The sequence below is a fragment of the Emys orbicularis genome, chromosome 1 (genome assembly GCF_028017835.1).
Source record: "Emys orbicularis isolate rEmyOrb1 chromosome 1, rEmyOrb1.hap1, whole genome shotgun sequence".
Taxonomy (NCBI): Eukaryota; Metazoa; Chordata; order Testudines; family Emydidae; genus Emys; species Emys orbicularis.
The window spans coordinates 4178257-4195517 of NC_088683.1; the positions used below are offsets into that span (position 1 = coordinate 4178257).

General features: G+C 47.0%; 1 protein-coding gene across 1 annotated transcript in view; it reads right to left on the minus strand.

Annotated features, from left to right (window-relative positions):
* The window catches only part of DENND6B (DENN domain containing 6B), a 35174-nt gene extending 18402 nt beyond the window's left edge, over positions 1-16772 (minus strand). The window contains exons 1-6 of the mRNA XM_065413439.1: positions 16596-16772; positions 6408-6446; positions 6288-6330; positions 4578-4690; positions 2611-2691; positions 344-449 (exon numbers count right to left, since the gene is read on the minus strand). Coding sequence (XP_065269511.1) covers positions 344-449; positions 2611-2691; positions 4578-4690; positions 6288-6330; positions 6408-6446; positions 16596-16772 — 559 coding nt within the window. The remainder of the gene's footprint in view (positions 1-343; positions 450-2610; positions 2692-4577; positions 4691-6287; positions 6331-6407; positions 6447-16595) is intronic.
* Between the last annotated feature and the right edge of the window lie 489 nt (positions 16773-17261).

The following is a 17261-nucleotide window of genomic DNA, read 5'->3' on the forward strand; positions in this document are numbered from 1 at the left end:
AAAATAGTGTATGATCATGTGATTAAAGACTATATCATAGTTCGTGCACACAAGGGATCCAAATTAAGGTTGCACAGACCAGCTTAATTCTTGCACTTCCTAACTTCTGAGCATTTGACTTTCCAGCCTTAATAATGGTCTTTTAACAGCTGTGCGTGTGTAATATATATGTGTGTGTAATGGAACTAATTGACATTTCTCCCTACTAGTAACACGCAGCTCTGCAACACTTTGCTTATCAATGTTTTTTTCCATGCCATACATCTCTCATTTGCCTTCACATTTACTAATATTAGATTTGTATCCCCGTTACAAAACCCTCACACCCACCCTTTCTCCTTACCTGCCTCCAGGCATGGCTCCAGCTTGTCAAAGTACTCCGGAGCAATCAGCTGCAGCAGAGATTGGAACAGGTTCACATAAGGCAAGCGTGACACCAGCACTAGAGACTGAAATAGATAGACAGTAGCACCATCGTCAGCACTTTTAGCACTCCACCTACAAGAGGTGTCCAGACTCTGCCCACCGGAGGTCCACAATGGACTCTTGACAGGAGCCCAGAAGCTGAATCTATTTTGCCCAAAATGATGTTTCCAGTGCACTTGCTCACAGTCTGTGGAACATGTGATGGTTATTTTGTACTGGATTCTCCAGGTGTCCATGCTCAGGGAAGAGCCTGGATGTCTGTAGAAGCAGCTGTAAGGTGGAAGGAGCCAGTCTAGCAGCCTCCACTAGGGACCACTGCAACCATAAGAGATGAGTCTGCAGCCCAGCAGAAAAAAGATCACCAGTGTAAAGAGCCAGTAATTGCCAGTAGGTCCAAAGCTGCCAGTGAAAGCACACCAGGAGCTACCTGAGGGAGGAGGGTACCGAGTAGAGCTAGAAACCAGGCACAGAGGAACAAACCAGCCGAGCAGGAATCAGGGACCAGGCACGGAAGTGATATGTGGAAGACTGGAGCAGACAAATGAAATAAGGGAAATGAGAGGTCATTTTTTCAAGTTAATGTCATTTTGCTTTTTCTGCCCATGTTTCTAATCTCACTGGGTCCCTTTATACCATCTCTTGTCATTAGTTTTTATACCACCTTCCAATTCAGTATCCCCTCAGTGTGCTGCTTACTCTGCTTTTCAAATTATTCCAGCTCAGATCTTTTCAATAATGGACACTTTCTCCAATTCAGTACTTTGCCATTTGGTCTAGCCCTCCGTTTTACTCCCATCTAAAGGCTTGTCTACACTACCACTTAAGTCAATGTAACTTACGTTGCTCAAGGGTGTGAAAAATCATCCCCCCAGGCGACGCAAGTTACATCGACTTAAAGCAATACCCACCCCATGCTGTTGGCAGGAGACGCTCTCCTGCCGACATAGCTTCCGCCTCTCGTTGAGGTGGAGTAATTATGCAGACAGGAAAGCGCTCTCCCGTCAGGATAGCGCGTCTTCACCAGATGCACTACAGCGGCGCAGGTGTATTGGTGCAGCTGTGCCGATATAACACGGTAGTGCAGACTAGCCCTTAGTGTGACAGTGTATTATATCCAATGCTTTCACATTACCCTCTGCTGTTGTAATTCTATTGCAAAAGCAATCAAGTTAGCACGGCAAGAGCTGTTTTACATAAACTCTCCAGTACTGTCCAATTTTCCATTATCCTCCTGATTTTAAGTATCAGAGGGGTAGCTGTGTTAGTCTGGATCTGTAAAAAGCGACAAAGAGTCCTGTGGCACCTTATGCTCCAATATGTCTGTTAGTCTATAAGGTGCCACAGGACTCTTTGTCGCTGATTTTAAGTGTTGTTTTTTCTCTCAGTGACTGATCCATTATTTTACTGGGGACACAAGTTGATGAGTGTTAAGTTAAGACTGCTCTTTGGAAGATACTCCAGGATGTGAGCACAGAGCAGGATAGAAGAGGAGACGCGCACAAAACAATTATAGGGGCAAAAGAGCCTCAATCTTCTGTCAAATTATCAGACTGGCCTATTGCAAAGCATAGGTCTCTGAATGATAGTTTTAATTCCCCTCTGGTTCAAACTCTTTAATAGGAGGTCACTTTAGTTTTGATGGGAAGATCAAAACAAAACTGGTAATTCAATGGATAAAGATAAAAGAAAGAGAAATGGATGCCTGCAATGAATTGGAAAATCTTCCTTCACTAGACTTGAGAAAAAGAACTAGTCTGAAATTCCATACTCCTTGAGGCACCGGTTGTGTATTCCTCTACGTTTGGATGGTGTCCAGCACATTGTGGGTGGTACCATCATACAAACAACAACAAAATACACCATCTCTGTGCTCCTGAAGCTGGAGTGTATGGGAAGGGAGGTGTTCCTTCAGGGATTTCTCAGGAATTTATGGCACAGACGGATTGTAAATCGCTGGTCACATGATTTATCTAGTATGGCAGCCTCTTGCAAGTTTGTTTCGGTCTACACTTTCCACGTAGTCCAGCTGTTGCAGCTTTTTTCCTCATGGCCCTTCCTGTTTCCTTGAGGAACACTTCTGGTGTCATTGAAGGGAATGGTGAGATTGTTAAGAACTATGGATAGATGCCATTTTACAGCTCTGTACTGCTTTAAAGCAGCAAGCTACCTAGTTTCAATACTCACCTTCTGGAAATAACCTCTCTTCATTGAGCTGTCCTTGACTTGCCTGAAGTACACATAGCCAAAGTAATGAGCTGACTCCCGCTGCAAGAAAGAGGCCAACAAGACCATTGTCAAGGAACCTGCTACCTCCACCACCAGTCTTGAGCCTCCCTGTAGTCCAGTGGTGGCCAACCTGCGGCCCGCGTGCAGCTCATCAGGGTAATCTGATTGCGGGCTGCGAGACATTTTGCTGACGTTGACCGTCCACAGGCATGGCTCCCTGCAGCTCCCAGTGGCCGCGGTTCGCCATTCCCGACCAATGGGACCTGTGGCCAGCACGTCCCTGTGGCCCATGCCGCTTCCTGCAGCTCCCATTGGTCGGGAACGGCGAACCGTGGCCACTCGGAGCTGCGGGGGGCCCTGCCTGCAGACAGTCAACGTCAGCAAAATGTCTCGTGGCCATCAATCAGATTACCCTGATGGGCCGCATGTTGCCCATCACTGCTCGTCTCAGAGATCTGTAAGTACACCTCAGCCCTGAACTACAGCACCCCCCACTACTCCAGGCCTGGTCTTCTCTTTGAGGCAACTGTCAATGACAAACGGTGTGGCAGATTTTATTAAATCGGCATGTAGGGATGAGACTGGGCCCACTGAACTCCCAATTACAGCATAAGGAGTTGAACTCCAGGGTGTCATCCAGCCCCTTGTACTACACCCACTACTGTAATTCCATCTGTGGCCCTTATTAAAAGGGTTACTTGCTGTTCCCATTGAAATAAACCAGCTGGGCTTGCTCAGTGATCTAATCCTGGGAACTCCCTGTTGCTATGTAGCAAGCTCTTGTCTGATTTTCAGCTTCACTCTCTGGATAGAGATGGGCTTGGAGTGCTGTGGGGGCAACACATCATCTCCTGAGAGGAAGAAATGCCTGCCCTCCATCGCTCAATAGCACTCTCTCCAGACAAACTCTTGAGTCAATACCATTCTGGCTTTAGCCAGGACAGTAGCTTTGACAAAGGACCCGAAGGACAGAGCTTGTAAGGCAAAAAAAAAAACCCCATGGGATTTGATAAAAATCCCTCACCGCTAGTTGGCATTTACAACATCCCTAAATTCCCACAACTGGCAGTGGGGTAGAGATGGAGTCTAATTACCAACACAGTGGACCAGGCCTACTATTCCTTGGCATGTCAAAGTTCTATTGATCTAGGCACTTATAACACATCAGGCATTACTGTCCCAGGAGCAGCATCTAGTTTTTTAGCAGTCTTGCTCCTCTGGCGGTTCTGTAGCACCACTTGGTGCGATCTCTGAGCGGGCCCCCTTCCCTTGCTGACTGGAGAGATTGTGTGTGTTATGAGAGCACTAGGTGATGAGAGAGTCCAGAATATTCCCAGAATTCCTTCTCTGTGCAGCAGTCACCAGGAGTCACTCCCCAGGGCATATGACGGCTGGCGTTAAGAAACCTTACACAGGCACCTGAGGGACCCTGACACCAAACAAGGGAAGAAGAAGGAAGAGGAAGTAAGGACAAACTCCTGCTCTAGCAGGAGAACCAGTACCTGACCACACTTACCTTCTCTGTGTGAAATGGACTAGCCAATACAAGACAGAATCACAAACCAGAACTCCAGGAGTAGAAAGCTATTCTAGGTCACCAGAGCTCTAACATTCGTCCCCTGTTTGAGTGGAGCACTAACACTCCTTCAGCCTGGCTAATTCCAACACATCACATCTTGATCTTTATTCCCACAGAGAGGTTAAATCCTTGGCAGTATGTCCCTCTACTCACATTAAGATGAATGGGAATCCCTATGCTGAAAATTTACCCCTTTGTGATTATTCCCATGGCCTCGGGCAAAATTCAGTCGAACGGGACAATTATTTACAGGAAAAAATAAATCCATGTTCACATTTTGTTTTTAAACACACGAATGCTATTGTTCATTTCGCAGGTGCAAGCTGCATACTGTGCAATAACTGACCTGTAGTGTTAGGGGGGCTTCTCTGTTATATTCGCCATCATCCCCAAAATGAGTGTTTCTCTGCCCCCCAGACTGACGGAGACGGAAGCTAAATTGAGTATCTCCTAGGCCGCCTGAGACAGAGACAAGATCACACACACTCAAGAAGAAGGTTCAGTAAAGAAAGGACGAGGGACTTTGATTATCAAAAAAATTTAAGGAAGTAAAAACCAGTTAAAATATATCAAACTCAAATTAGCAGTGAGAGAGTAACAGCAAAACAGTAGGATCAATTAGGAAGGAGATGCAGCACATCACAGGAATTTGTATTGATGTATTTATTATGCACTCATTTGCTGGGAACATTAAAAACATCAGCCAGTACTGCCCACACTGAGCAGCTGCAGCCCTCCCCCTATCATCCACCAGATTGGAAACCTACACATATACAGTTTTAATCCAAAACTGCATAAAGGCTTGGCTGAAAACACAGCCAGTGCACCATACCCCGAGAGCCAGGATGTATTTGTTCTGGCAAATGGCCAAGCTGAGTGAGTTCCACAGCTGGGAACCCCCACACTGAGAACACTTTGCACATGGTACAAGAGCATGACATTCTCTCCAGAGATACCCCAGATTGGAGGGATGGGCAGAGAGACACTGACAGAATATGTGCAAAGTAAGTTCACATTTTAGGCTCCAAATCATCATCATGCATGTGAAAGGAGAGCCAAGCTGGGACTGATATTCAGGTCTATGGAAAACTGACTTGACAGTCCAAGGATGGGCAAAATGCAGCCCACAGAGTTCTACCATGCTGCCATTCTCATCTCTAATATACACGTGCAACCCACAGCAACTACAGCAGGAAGCTGGAAGGATTGATTTATGATGAAAGAGCTACATATGTAAAACTAAACACTCATTTAGGCTAATCAATGACTAATGCACTACATAGGGGTGAGACATGATACACCCTTCACATTTTTGTAGATGCTTAAGCCCCAAGGAAGGAAAGGGATTATTTTGTGTGTTATGAAGGAGTACAGCTAGAAATAAAGGGATAACACTAAGAACAGAAAAATTTGGGATGGACAGCAGAAATAGTAGAAAGGGCTCAGAAAGGAAGCGGTGGAAGCACCATCTCTAAGGACAATTAAAACTCAACTGGCCAAAGCCCTGGAGAGCAGACTGTAGGAAACAATCATGGAGGGATTTACTGGCCTAATACAGCTTTCCATCTCATGGCTATCTTTCTGATTTGCAAACACAGACTTTGAATTTGTTGTGTTTTGTTCTGAGAGAACCCCTTCCCCAGAAAAGCTAAGTACATTTCTCCCTGTGCTGAGCCATCTTCTGCATCAAAATGCTGATATCAGCATGGACAGCTGCAAGTCCGGGGAAATTTAGCCCTGATTACTATTTTTAATACTTTTTCTGGCATCTGAAAAGCATGAGCAAAGCTTGCACATAGAGAAATTCTCCAGTCAGCCGCTAGATCACAGGTTCTGCATCTATTTAGATAAGGATAAAAATTCAACTGGAAACCTCTCCATGCAGCCCTGATGCCAGAGTGCTCTCTGAGGTCTTCATTCTGGAAGATACAGCCCATTGTTCTCTCTGCTACATTACAGATGCTGACTCACTCTTTCTAATATGAACCTTAATGTCTCTTTCACAACAACAGGAACCATCCTCATTCTCCATGCAGAGCCCACAGATGCCACCTACCCGAGTAGGAGTCTGGGAAGGACAAGTAGCAGATGTTGGTTTTCTGTAACAAACAAGAACACATTGTAAGACACCCTCTACCACACCTACCGATCTTTAAGACAGAAGAAACGATCCTACCTCTTTTTCTGTCAGTCTGAAGTCATAAGGATACACCAACTACAAAACAAACAAGAGATGACAAGCTGTAGACTCCGGCCATTGCTACGTTCCCCCAAACTCACCCCCACCAGGCCAATGTTTTTAAATGTACATTGCTTCCTGACTGTAAGAAAAATTCAATTTATATAATCCACAGACTCTAGCTCACACTATTAGCAGGTAAACATACCCATTTAGAACCTGATAGTACAGTCAGTTATCAAAAGGCAGCCTGTGGCAGAAGCCACATTTATTAGATAAACCAATCAGTAGACAGAAAGAATCGTTCACATTTTAATTCTGACATCCCTGGTTTAAAAACTAGCAGTTCTTTGAACTTTAAAAACTAACTACTAAGTAGCCTGAAGCTTAAACCTGATAGCAGAGATTGCTGATTTGATGACTGTGCTCTCTAGAGCAAGCCAAACAGAACTATCCTCATTCAGCCTGAAATTGTTTTGTTATGGCCCCAATTCAGGAAAGCATCTCCATTCAGGACAGCACTTAAGCATGGGCCTATCTCTATAGTTGTTTTTTTCTGCTTTTGAACCTGGCTAAGAAGGCACCTATGTTTCTTTAAAATGGTCCAAGTGTTCAGAAGGTGGCAGAGGAGACCATATCCTGTGACCACTGCAATGGAACAGCAAATGTATAAGAACGTAAGAATGGCCATACTGGGTCAGACCAATGGTCTATCTATCCCAGTATCCTGTCCTCTGACAATGGCCAGTACCTTCATTTCAGAGGAATGAACAGACCATGACAATTTTGAGTAATCCAAGCCCTGCCAGCCAGTCCCAGCTTCTGATAGTTGGAGGTTTAGGGACACCTGGAGCATGGGATTCCATCCCTGACTATCTTGGCTAATAGCCATTTATGGACCTGCCCTCCATTAACTTATCTAATTCTTTTCTGAATGCAGTTATACTTTTAGCCTTCACAACATCCCATAGCAACATGTTCCACACGTTGACTGTGTGTTGTGTGAAGTAGTATTTCTTTTTGTTTGTTTTAAACCTGCTGCCTATTAATTTGATCAGGTGACCCGTTTCTTGTGTTGCCTAAAGGGGTAAATAACACTTCCCTATTCACTTTTTCCACACCATTCATTATTTATAGATCTCTATCATACACACCTCCTCTTAGTTGTCTCTTTTCTAAACTGAACAGTCCCAATCTTTTTCATCTCTCCTCATACAGAAGCCATTCTATGCCCTTAATCATTTTTGTTGCCCTTCTCTGTACATTTTCCAATTCTAATACATCTTTTTGAGATGGGGCAACCAGAAATGCATGCAGTATTCAAGGTGTGGGCATACCATGGATTCATGTAGTGACGTTGTGATATTTTCTGTCTTATTATCTATCCCTTTCCTAATGGTTGCTAACATTATTAGCTTTTCTGACTGCCGCTGCACATTGAGCAGATGTTTTCAGAGAACTATGCACAATGACACCAAGATCTCTTTCTTGAGTGGTAACAGCTAATGTAGATCCCATCATTTTGTATGTTCAGATGGGATTATTTTTCCAATATACATTAATTTGCACTTAACATTTAATTTCATCTTATATTTTCTTGCCCGGTCACCCAGTTTTGTGAGATTCCTTTGTAACTCTTTGCAGTCAGCTTTGGACTTAAGTATCTGGAGTAGTTTTGTATCACTTGCAAATTTTGCATCCTCACGGTTCACCCCTTTTCCAGATCATTTAAGAGTATGTTGAACAGCACAGGTCCCAGTACAGACCCCTGGTGGACACCACTATTTACCTCTCCCTATTGTGAAAACTGACCATTTATTCTTACCCTTTCTTTCCTGTCTTTTAACCAGTTACTGATTCAGGAAAGAACCTCCCCTCTTATCTCATGACAGCTTACTTTGCTTAAGAGCCTTTAGTGAGGGACCTCATCAAAGGCTTTCTGAAAGTCCAAGTACACGATATCGACTGGATCACCCTTGTCCACAAGCTTGTTGACACCCTCAAAGAATTCTAATAGATTGGTGAGGCATGTTGTATGTTTGACTCCAACCTCAAATGCCTAAAGAATTATGCTATAAGGTCAATGGGATTTGTCACCTAATGCTTCAAATGCAAAAGAAACTAGATTGATTCTATGTATCTAAATTGAAAACAAATTCCATTTTGTACTTGAAATATTTAAGTGATGCTAGCGCTGCATCTATGTGCCTGTAGACAGCGTAACCCAGCTAAGGAGAAGTAAACTCATTCAGCATTTCTCAGTTCAGTAGCAAGTACAGAAATCTGTGTGCAACTGACATACACCAGCAAGGTTCTTTCCAGAACAATAATCTCAATCACAAATACAAAGAGACGTGAGGAATTCTGACACAGTGATAATGATATTAAGCTTTATATCCCACCTTTTACTCTGATGGATCCTAAAGTATTTACAACACTTTATTAATAAACCATGCAGCAGCTGCCCCAAATAGCCCTTCTGGACAGAAAATGAAGAATAATGTAGCCAAGTGAAATTGCAGGGGGGAATTTTAGGTAGGCAGGTTACTGGCACTTTGAAAGCAACTTGCACTGGATGACCTGCAAGACAGGGATTTTCTAGGCACAGTCTAATTCTGAGGGTCTCAGGAGGTAGTTCTGTTTCAGGACAGTATGAGAACCACCTGGTACTCAAATCAGAAGCTGTTTTCAAAACTTGGCTTCTCCTACCTGTCTATTAATAGCTACTCTGGGCTCCAAGCCAGAGCTTTGAAGGTTCATAGGATCAAGCCAGTCCTAGCTCTAGTAATTCCTCATAGCTTCTTTGGCAGGCTGGCCTAATCAGCTTCTGAACATGAGTCAAGTTAACTATTAGAGGCTACGCTGACAGTACAGCCTCACCACACAAAAAAGGCATAAGCTATAAAACGCCAGGAGTGAAGTTATGACAGGTACAGTGCAGCGGTGAAGGGGCAGATGTGTGATAAAAGCAAGGCCAAAGAACCTATGCTTTTCGACACCAAGATGTGATGCATTAGAACTGCACAGGAGGAGCATAATTATTTTCATAAAATGCTTGATGTATTTTTGCAATGAGCAGCTGACTCCAAACTCATATGGCTATGACCAATTTGATCTTCAGTCCAATTTCCCTTTCTGTAACTTCCACTTTATCACACACAGAGCAAAGGGTCCAACAAGGGGGGAGGGATAGCTCAGTGGTTTGAGCATTGGCCTGCTAAACCCAGGGTTGTGAGTTCAATCCTTGAGGGGGCCATTTAGGGATCTGGGGCAAAAATCAGTACTTGGTCCTGCTATATATAACAAGAGTGGAGTCCTGCATGCCTGAAGTCTATTCATTCTCAAATGATCAGCCAACCAAGCAGTTCATGAATCCAGTACAACCACTCTTTCTGGAAGACTTACTGCTTGTGGTCTAAGTGCTGGACTGGAAGACAGGAACAGAATTCTAATTCTGATACCACCTCTACTATGGCCTCCAGCAAGCCACTCAAACCAACATTCTCAAATGTGGACACTGAGGTTGGCCTCCTTACTTGGGCCTGATTTTCAGAGATGTTAAGCATTTACTTCAATTGGAGCTGCAGGCGATCAGCAGTTTGGAAAATCAGGCCCAAATGTCTCAGGCTGATTACCCAAACATTGAGACGCTAAAAAAATCAAAGGTCACTTTTGGAAGTCTGATCCTTAATGTCTATACCTCTGCTTCCCCAGTAAAATGAGCTAAAAATACTTACCCACCCAGGAGAAGGTTGGGAATAAGTTAATACTCATTAAATACTTTATGGATGAAAAAAAAAAATCCAGAATATTTAGGATATAGCACAGGGGTCGGCAACCTTTCAGAAGTGGTGTGCCGAGTCTTCATTTATTCACTCTAATTTAAGGTTTCGCGTGCCAGTCATACATTTTAATGTTTTTAGAAGGTCTCTTTCTATAAGTCTATAATATAGAACTAAACTATTGTTGTATGTCAAGTAAATAAGGTTTTTAAAATGTTTAAGAAGCTTCATTTAAAATTAAATTAAAATGCAGAGCCCCCCGGACCGGTGGCCAGGACCCGGGCAGCGTGAGTGCCACTGAAAATCAGCTCGCGTGCCACCTTCGGCACGCGTGCCATAGGTTGCCTACCCCTGATATAGCACTTTTCAATTGCAAAAACGTACTGTATATAAAAAGGAACTTTTCATTGTAAAGATCCCTTGAAATCTAAGTAGGAGCCCCAATTGGCTGAAGTCACTCAGTAGTCTCCGTGAAGAAGGAACTCTCCCACCAAAGCTAAGTTAACAGTGTGCAGCCTATTTGTACTGTTGAGAAAGGGCCATTCCACTAAGGCTCCCCCATTGAAATCGACAAGGGCCCCGAGTGCTCTGCTGCTGTCATAGCAACACAAACTGTATCCCTGAATATGGAGTCTGGTAGTTTAAAATAGCCCCTGCTGCACAAAGCGCCTGTGTTTGGAGGGGTTTAGGAAGGGAGGGGTTGTGCTTTTGTGAAATGGGTTATTTTAGAACCACCAGACCCCATTTTCAGCAGTCCACTGTCTGTTTCTATGACAGCAGCAGCCGAGCAGTCAGGGCCCTTGTAGAGTTCAAAAGCAATGTGCTAGTAAGGTCTGTTCCCAACAGCACCTACAGACTCCAAACTGTTAACTGGAGGGAGAAAAACAAAAAAAGATGGGGAAATATTTTGAAATTTTCCCTGCTATTTTTGTTGTCGGGGTGACAGACTGACAAAATCCTGAACAAGCCTTATGGAATTAAGATAAAGGTACTAGGGTTAATATATTTGGGGTACATTGTATTAACAATACAATTGTGTATGTGTTGTGACATTGTACAGACCTTCTCTAGAAGGAAAGGGGGATGCTAATGAACTTCATCCTTTATCAGGCTTGGAACCCACCCCTGCAGGGATATATACAGATACTAGTTCAAACTGAATTCTCCAGAGACCAAGAGACAAAGAAGAGACTTTTGGATAAAAAGCCTGGGTTTAAAGTGCCTCAGGGCCTTCTTCCTCATAAAGCAGACAGGACCTCTGGTCCACGGAGGGCCCCAATCCTTACGGAAGGATTGGAAGGACTTGGCCTACTGAGGCCTCATAAGACTGGGTGCTTGTTCTGAGCTGGAGTTGTGATGAACTGGTAACCACAGGGTCTCCTGTAGGGTGGGGGACTGAAGGACTCATCTGCCAGAATCCATTTTAGGAACTTGGAAGTTCCAGATAAGCTTATTAGCAGGTGTGTAAGTTCTTTTATTGTTTTAATGCGTCTTCTCTGTAATGCTTTTTACCTTACATTTGGCTTGCTTAGAAAGAACTGTGCAGTAACTTACAACTGTTGACAATCATTGTCATCAGTCTCTGAAGAGAAAGCAAGCAGGTCTGTTTAGGCAGACTATCTGTGCTGAAAATACAGCGAAGGCCAGGAACTGTTCCGCCTGGACATATCCTGGTCAGAAGGGATTGAGATGCAGTTCTCCACCTAAGAGAGGCAACAGCTGGGGAACTGGAAGTCTGAGAGTGAGTGCCCTTGCTGGACCACTGAGGGGAAATACAGGTGCAGTTGCCCTGAACTGAGATAGTCACTTCATAGGCTATTTGAGGAAACATGCTGGTGCATGACTCATAACCAGTGTAATTCTATCTGATTCCTGCATCAGCTGATGCCTCCTTTCGTAGCACCTATTACAGTTCGTATTATATTATACGTTTGAACACCACCAAGGCCCTGACTTAAGCCAATGGAACGCTTTATGTTCAAGACTGATTGAATATCTGTGCTTGGGGACAGCTGTGCAGACAGCATACAAATCATGCAACATTTGGAAACGTGCAATCCCTAGGCTACACTGACACCTGTAAAGGTGTATCAAGAGTTCCCATTCCATTTGATGGATCCACAATACAAACTAGGCTTGCCTTCATGCATATTGTTGTTAAAGGACAAGAACTGTGCACCAGGATGGCTCCAATTACATGGCTTTTATACAGATCTAGAGCAGCAAGGGGAAGGAAGAAATGCACTGATTTTAATAACACTGAAAGCTCCAACCACTCAGATCCATCTGGAAGAGTTCTATTCAGACAAAAATATTTGAGACAGCACAGTTTCGAAGAACCCTACAGCAAGGCTGATTAGGTCTCCCGTGTTTTTATTTTTATACATCTCCAAAAGCTCGTTAGGCACTGAAAAATAAAATAAAGTCCAGTAAACAGTTAAGAAATCCCAGTATTTAGAATGAATGTGTCCAGGATGACTGTGTGTCTACAAAGTACACAGAAGGAATAATTTTTCACTCTCCTGTCTCAGAGGTGGAAGGCAAAGTCTGAAGGGTGGGGTGGGGGTTGGAACAACATCAGTGCCCATTTATGTATTGAGAGGCCAAACAGGCAGTGCCAAAGAGAGGCAAAGGTAAGGCACACACTAAGAACTCTCAAACTTAGTCTCAACGTGGGCTATCGGCAATTGGCGGAACCAGTGCCCTTCACCTGATTTGTATCCAAAGGAATACAATGCTGCTTCCCTGTTGCTTAATACACAGGCACAGCCCACAATAATTACAGGTCTCCGAATGCAAATCTTGCTCCAACCAGATCTACCTCTACTGCAGAACTGTGGTGGCCACATGTGGAATACACCCACTCTGGAATAAGACACATCACTGCTATTTCATGGATTTCCACTAACATGCAGAACGAAAGCCTTTTTTGGCACCAGGGCATCTTCATGCACAGATTGCCAGAGGTTGCTGCAAAGAAGTACGGTGTACACCCAACCTGAGCAAAGCGGAAAAGCTTTTCTCCCCACCTCTATATCCATTTTGCAATGCCATTGGCAAAGGCAAAATTCTTCTTCTAAGTATTTATGAAGTGTCAATCCGAGGGTCTGCACAGCAGCTAGGAGGGTGCTTCCCAGCATGGGTAGACAGGCACGTGTTAGCTCTATTAGCATGCTAAAAAGAGCAGTGTGGCCACAGTGACACAAGCCGCAGCTCAGGCTAGACATCCAAGTACCCACCCAGGTGGTCGGGTGGGATTGTGCTCAGCCAGCCCGAGCTGCCGCTGCCTGTGCCACCGCAGCCACACTGCTATTTTTTGCATGGCTAGCTTGAACGGAGCTTGTGTGTGTCTGTCTATCCCCGCTGGGAAGCACCCTCCTCAGCTCTGTAGACATACCATAACTATAAACATCTCTGCAGAAGCATACTGGGCCACATATAGACACACATTTCTCTAACGGCTTGATCTCAATGGTGCGGTATTACAGTAGTGTCCAAAGACCCCAGTCAGGACTGAGGTCCCATCACGCCCGATGCTATACAAACATATTGTAAGACATTCTCCCTGCCCCAAACAGCTTACAGTCTAAGGTTCTGACCCTGTAATTGACCTTGTGTGGATGCAATGATCTGTCCGAGTGGAGTCAATCACAGGATCAGGACCTAATTTAAGACCAGCGAGATAATAGGAGGGAAACGGATGTGTGTGTGGAAGGATTAGGGAAATGATGATAACATCACAGGATTAAAGTCGCTAACTAGCATATCTCTCGATGGTTCAAAACCATTTAAGATTTTTTTTTAAATTACCTTCTTACAATTCTCTCCCAAAACACAACAGCTTGAGCCCTCTAATCATTTGCTTCCTTCCCACCCAGGAAACACTCTGAGTTTCCATGCTTAATTCCACCCACATCCCTCCTCTTCCCCAAACTCTCTTCCTTGCTGCAGATAACACTGTGGGGTTCCCCTTCTGCTTCCTCACAAAGGTGAGAAGGACCAGACAGTGTGGCCTGTCCTAGATATAAACTGGTAAAAAGAGGATGTGGCATCACCAAGGTCCTGAGATGGCCCCACCATGTTCCAGGCAGCTGGTGCTGTCAGATAAGTGCTTCTCCAGCCTCTTACACCAAACAGAAGGAGACTATCCCATTTCAACATGATTTGCTGCGTTGCCAAGTCAACCATATGCAAGTTCAAGTCCCACTTCTCGTCTAACAATGGACAGGTAGTGAAGGGTGAGAGTTCAACTTCTTTCAGGTTAAGTATTCATTAGGATCTATGAAATACTTATGCTAAGAATTATCCTGATATGCCACCACAGCCCCCAGATCTGCATGTTCTCTCCAGGATTTAGTAGACCTGACTGTGAAGAAACACATCCACTGTGAATGTAAAACTAACTGAATTGTGGGGCGGAATTTTTATTTTAATATATATTTTATTTTCAAACTACACAGAAAGTAAAAATAAATGTAAATGTCCAGGGAACAAAAGCAAAAAACTCCCCCAAACAATTCCTAGGCAGAGATGTGCTAGTTTGACCTCTAGCTCCTCCCATCTAGGGACCTCAAAGTGCTGTAACAATAGTTAAGCCTCAATTCCCTAGGAGTCAGTATCATCCCCGTTTTAGAGACTGTAAATAAACGGCACAGAGAGGGGTAGTTCCTGTGATCACACAGTGAGTTTCAGGCAGGAGATGGGGTTCGAACCTGGGGTTCAGTGCAATCAGTGGAAATGTCTGTTAACTCTATATTGCAAGATCCTTTCTTATGATGGGACCTCAAGCTCTCCCCTGAGCAGGGTGGGCTTCAAGCCTTCAGCCGCCTCACATGTTCCTAGCTCCCTTTGTGTATCTTTCAATTCCCTTCCTCCACAGGGTCCCCTCTCAGGCTCCATGTTCTCCCAAGGAGGGAACCCAAGCCCTTTCAGTTAAGTATTCCCCATCCCCAAACAATTCTCTCCATCCCTTATGGGGAATTCTCTATGGGGTCCAGGTGGGGGCCAAAGTTTACCCTTGTTCATCCCCTCACCTCCATAGCCATCTGCCCCCACCCCCACGGCCTCAGCTCCCCCATCACCCCATGCAGGGTCTTCCCTAGGAGGGTGTGGAGCCCGGGACAAATCAGCCTGTATGGGCCCCCTTAACGTTTTTTATACAGGTGAAATCTGCTGTGGGGAGGGGACACCAGTGCTGAGGGACGATGGAGAGTCACAGGGTGGCACCTATGCTAAGGGCGAGGGGACCCCTGTGCAGGGGGGTCCCAGAAAAGGGAAGGATCCGGGGCAGAAGGGCAATGGATGGGGTCAGCCTGGCGCGTTCCGGCGGTGCTAGGACGCTGGCGGCCGATGCGGCGGCAGGCGAGTAAGAAAAAGAAATACAATGCGCGCTTCCCACCAGTGAGTGCAGGCTTGACCCCCGCTGTCGACACCAGGCCCCCTGCTAACTCCTTGGCCAGCCTGCCCCCCAAACCATTAACCTCACCCCCCAGGCTGGCCTGGCCCCCAAGGCACCCCTAACCCCAGCTCCCCTGGCCAGCCTAGCACCCCGCACATGACACAGGCACACTGAAGCAGGGAACCCCCCAAAGCACAGGACCCAGAGCGGTTGCCCCGATTCAACCTACCCAAGGGACAGCTCTGACCCCATGGCCCCTCATACTTGCCTCCATGGACCCACTTTGCCCATACACCCCTTGGCCACCTCCACCCCCTCACCTCCCTTGCTCCCCCTTTAGGCCTCCCTCCATAGCTCCTTCACCTCCCGCCCACCTCGTACCCCTAGACCCTCCTCACCTCCATGCCCCCCCCATACAGGGGGAGGGGGGTATTTCCCAACCCTCCTCACTCCATACCCCCAGCCCCTCCTCACCCCATGGCTTCCTCCACTCAGGTCCCTCATATTCACCTCCATGGCCCCCCTTTGCCCATGCCTGTCCTCCCCACCGTACCCCTTGGCCGTCTCCATCCCCTCATCCTGTACCCCACAAGGCCCTAGAGCCCCCCCTCAGCCCATGCCCTCCTTCACCTCCATGTCCCCAGAGCCCCCCCTCACCCTATACAACCAGAGGCCCCCTCAGCCCATGCCCCCCACCCTGTTCTCTCCAGGGTGCCCCTCACCTCCCACCCCCACAGGCCCCCTCACCCTGCCCCCCACACCCCAGAGCCCCCCTCCACAGTTCCCCCCTCACCCCGTATGCTCTGCCCCCTCACCCTGCACCCCAAACCCCCAGCACCCCCTCCCCCCACACCCCTGGCCCCAGAGCCCCCCCTCCACAGCTCCCCCCGGCCCCCCTCCTCACCCCGTACCCTCTGCCCCCTCACCCCCACAGTCCCCCTCACCCTGCCCCCCACACCCCAGAGCCCCCCCGTGCCCCGCCCCGCGGGCCCGAGCCCCCCTCACCTCCATGGCCTGCCCCAGCTCCAGGTCGAAGGTGACCACGCAGACACACTCGAGCCAGGCGGAGAAGCGGGCCCAGGGCAGCGGGGAGGCCCCCGGGCCCGGCTCCGGGCAGGAGCACACGGGCGGCTCCCCGCGGCGGCCGCGGGGCCGGGGGTCGGCGCTGCACAGCGCGTCCATGGCAGCCGGCGGCGGCCGCTCCGCTCCCCTCTGCTGCCGTGACAACCGGGGCCCGCCCGCCCGCCGCAGCGCCCCCTGCCGCCCGGGAGGACCCGCTCCGCGGCAAGGACCATAGAGACAGCCTCCAGCCAGCTAGAGCGGCCGCCCCTGGCCTCTCTGGAACGTAGGGAGCCAGCGAGTCTGGCTGTAAGGCACGCAGGGCAGCCACGTGGGGCGGGCTGGGGGTTGCAGGGTAACTCAGGGGAGGGGGGTGATAGCAGGAAAGGGGGCGCGTACTGCCCCTGTCCTGTGGGAGCTCGGACTCCTGGGTTCCACCCCCACTCCACCACCTACTTGCTGTGTGACCACTCTGCCCTTCTGTGCCTCAGTTTACCATGGGCTAACACTGCTGCTCCTGAACGTAGGGAGCTGCCCCTTTCATGGAAGGCCTCAGGCACAGTATAAATACCAAGCCTTCCTTTGCGCCATTAACCTTTCTAAAGGACCCCA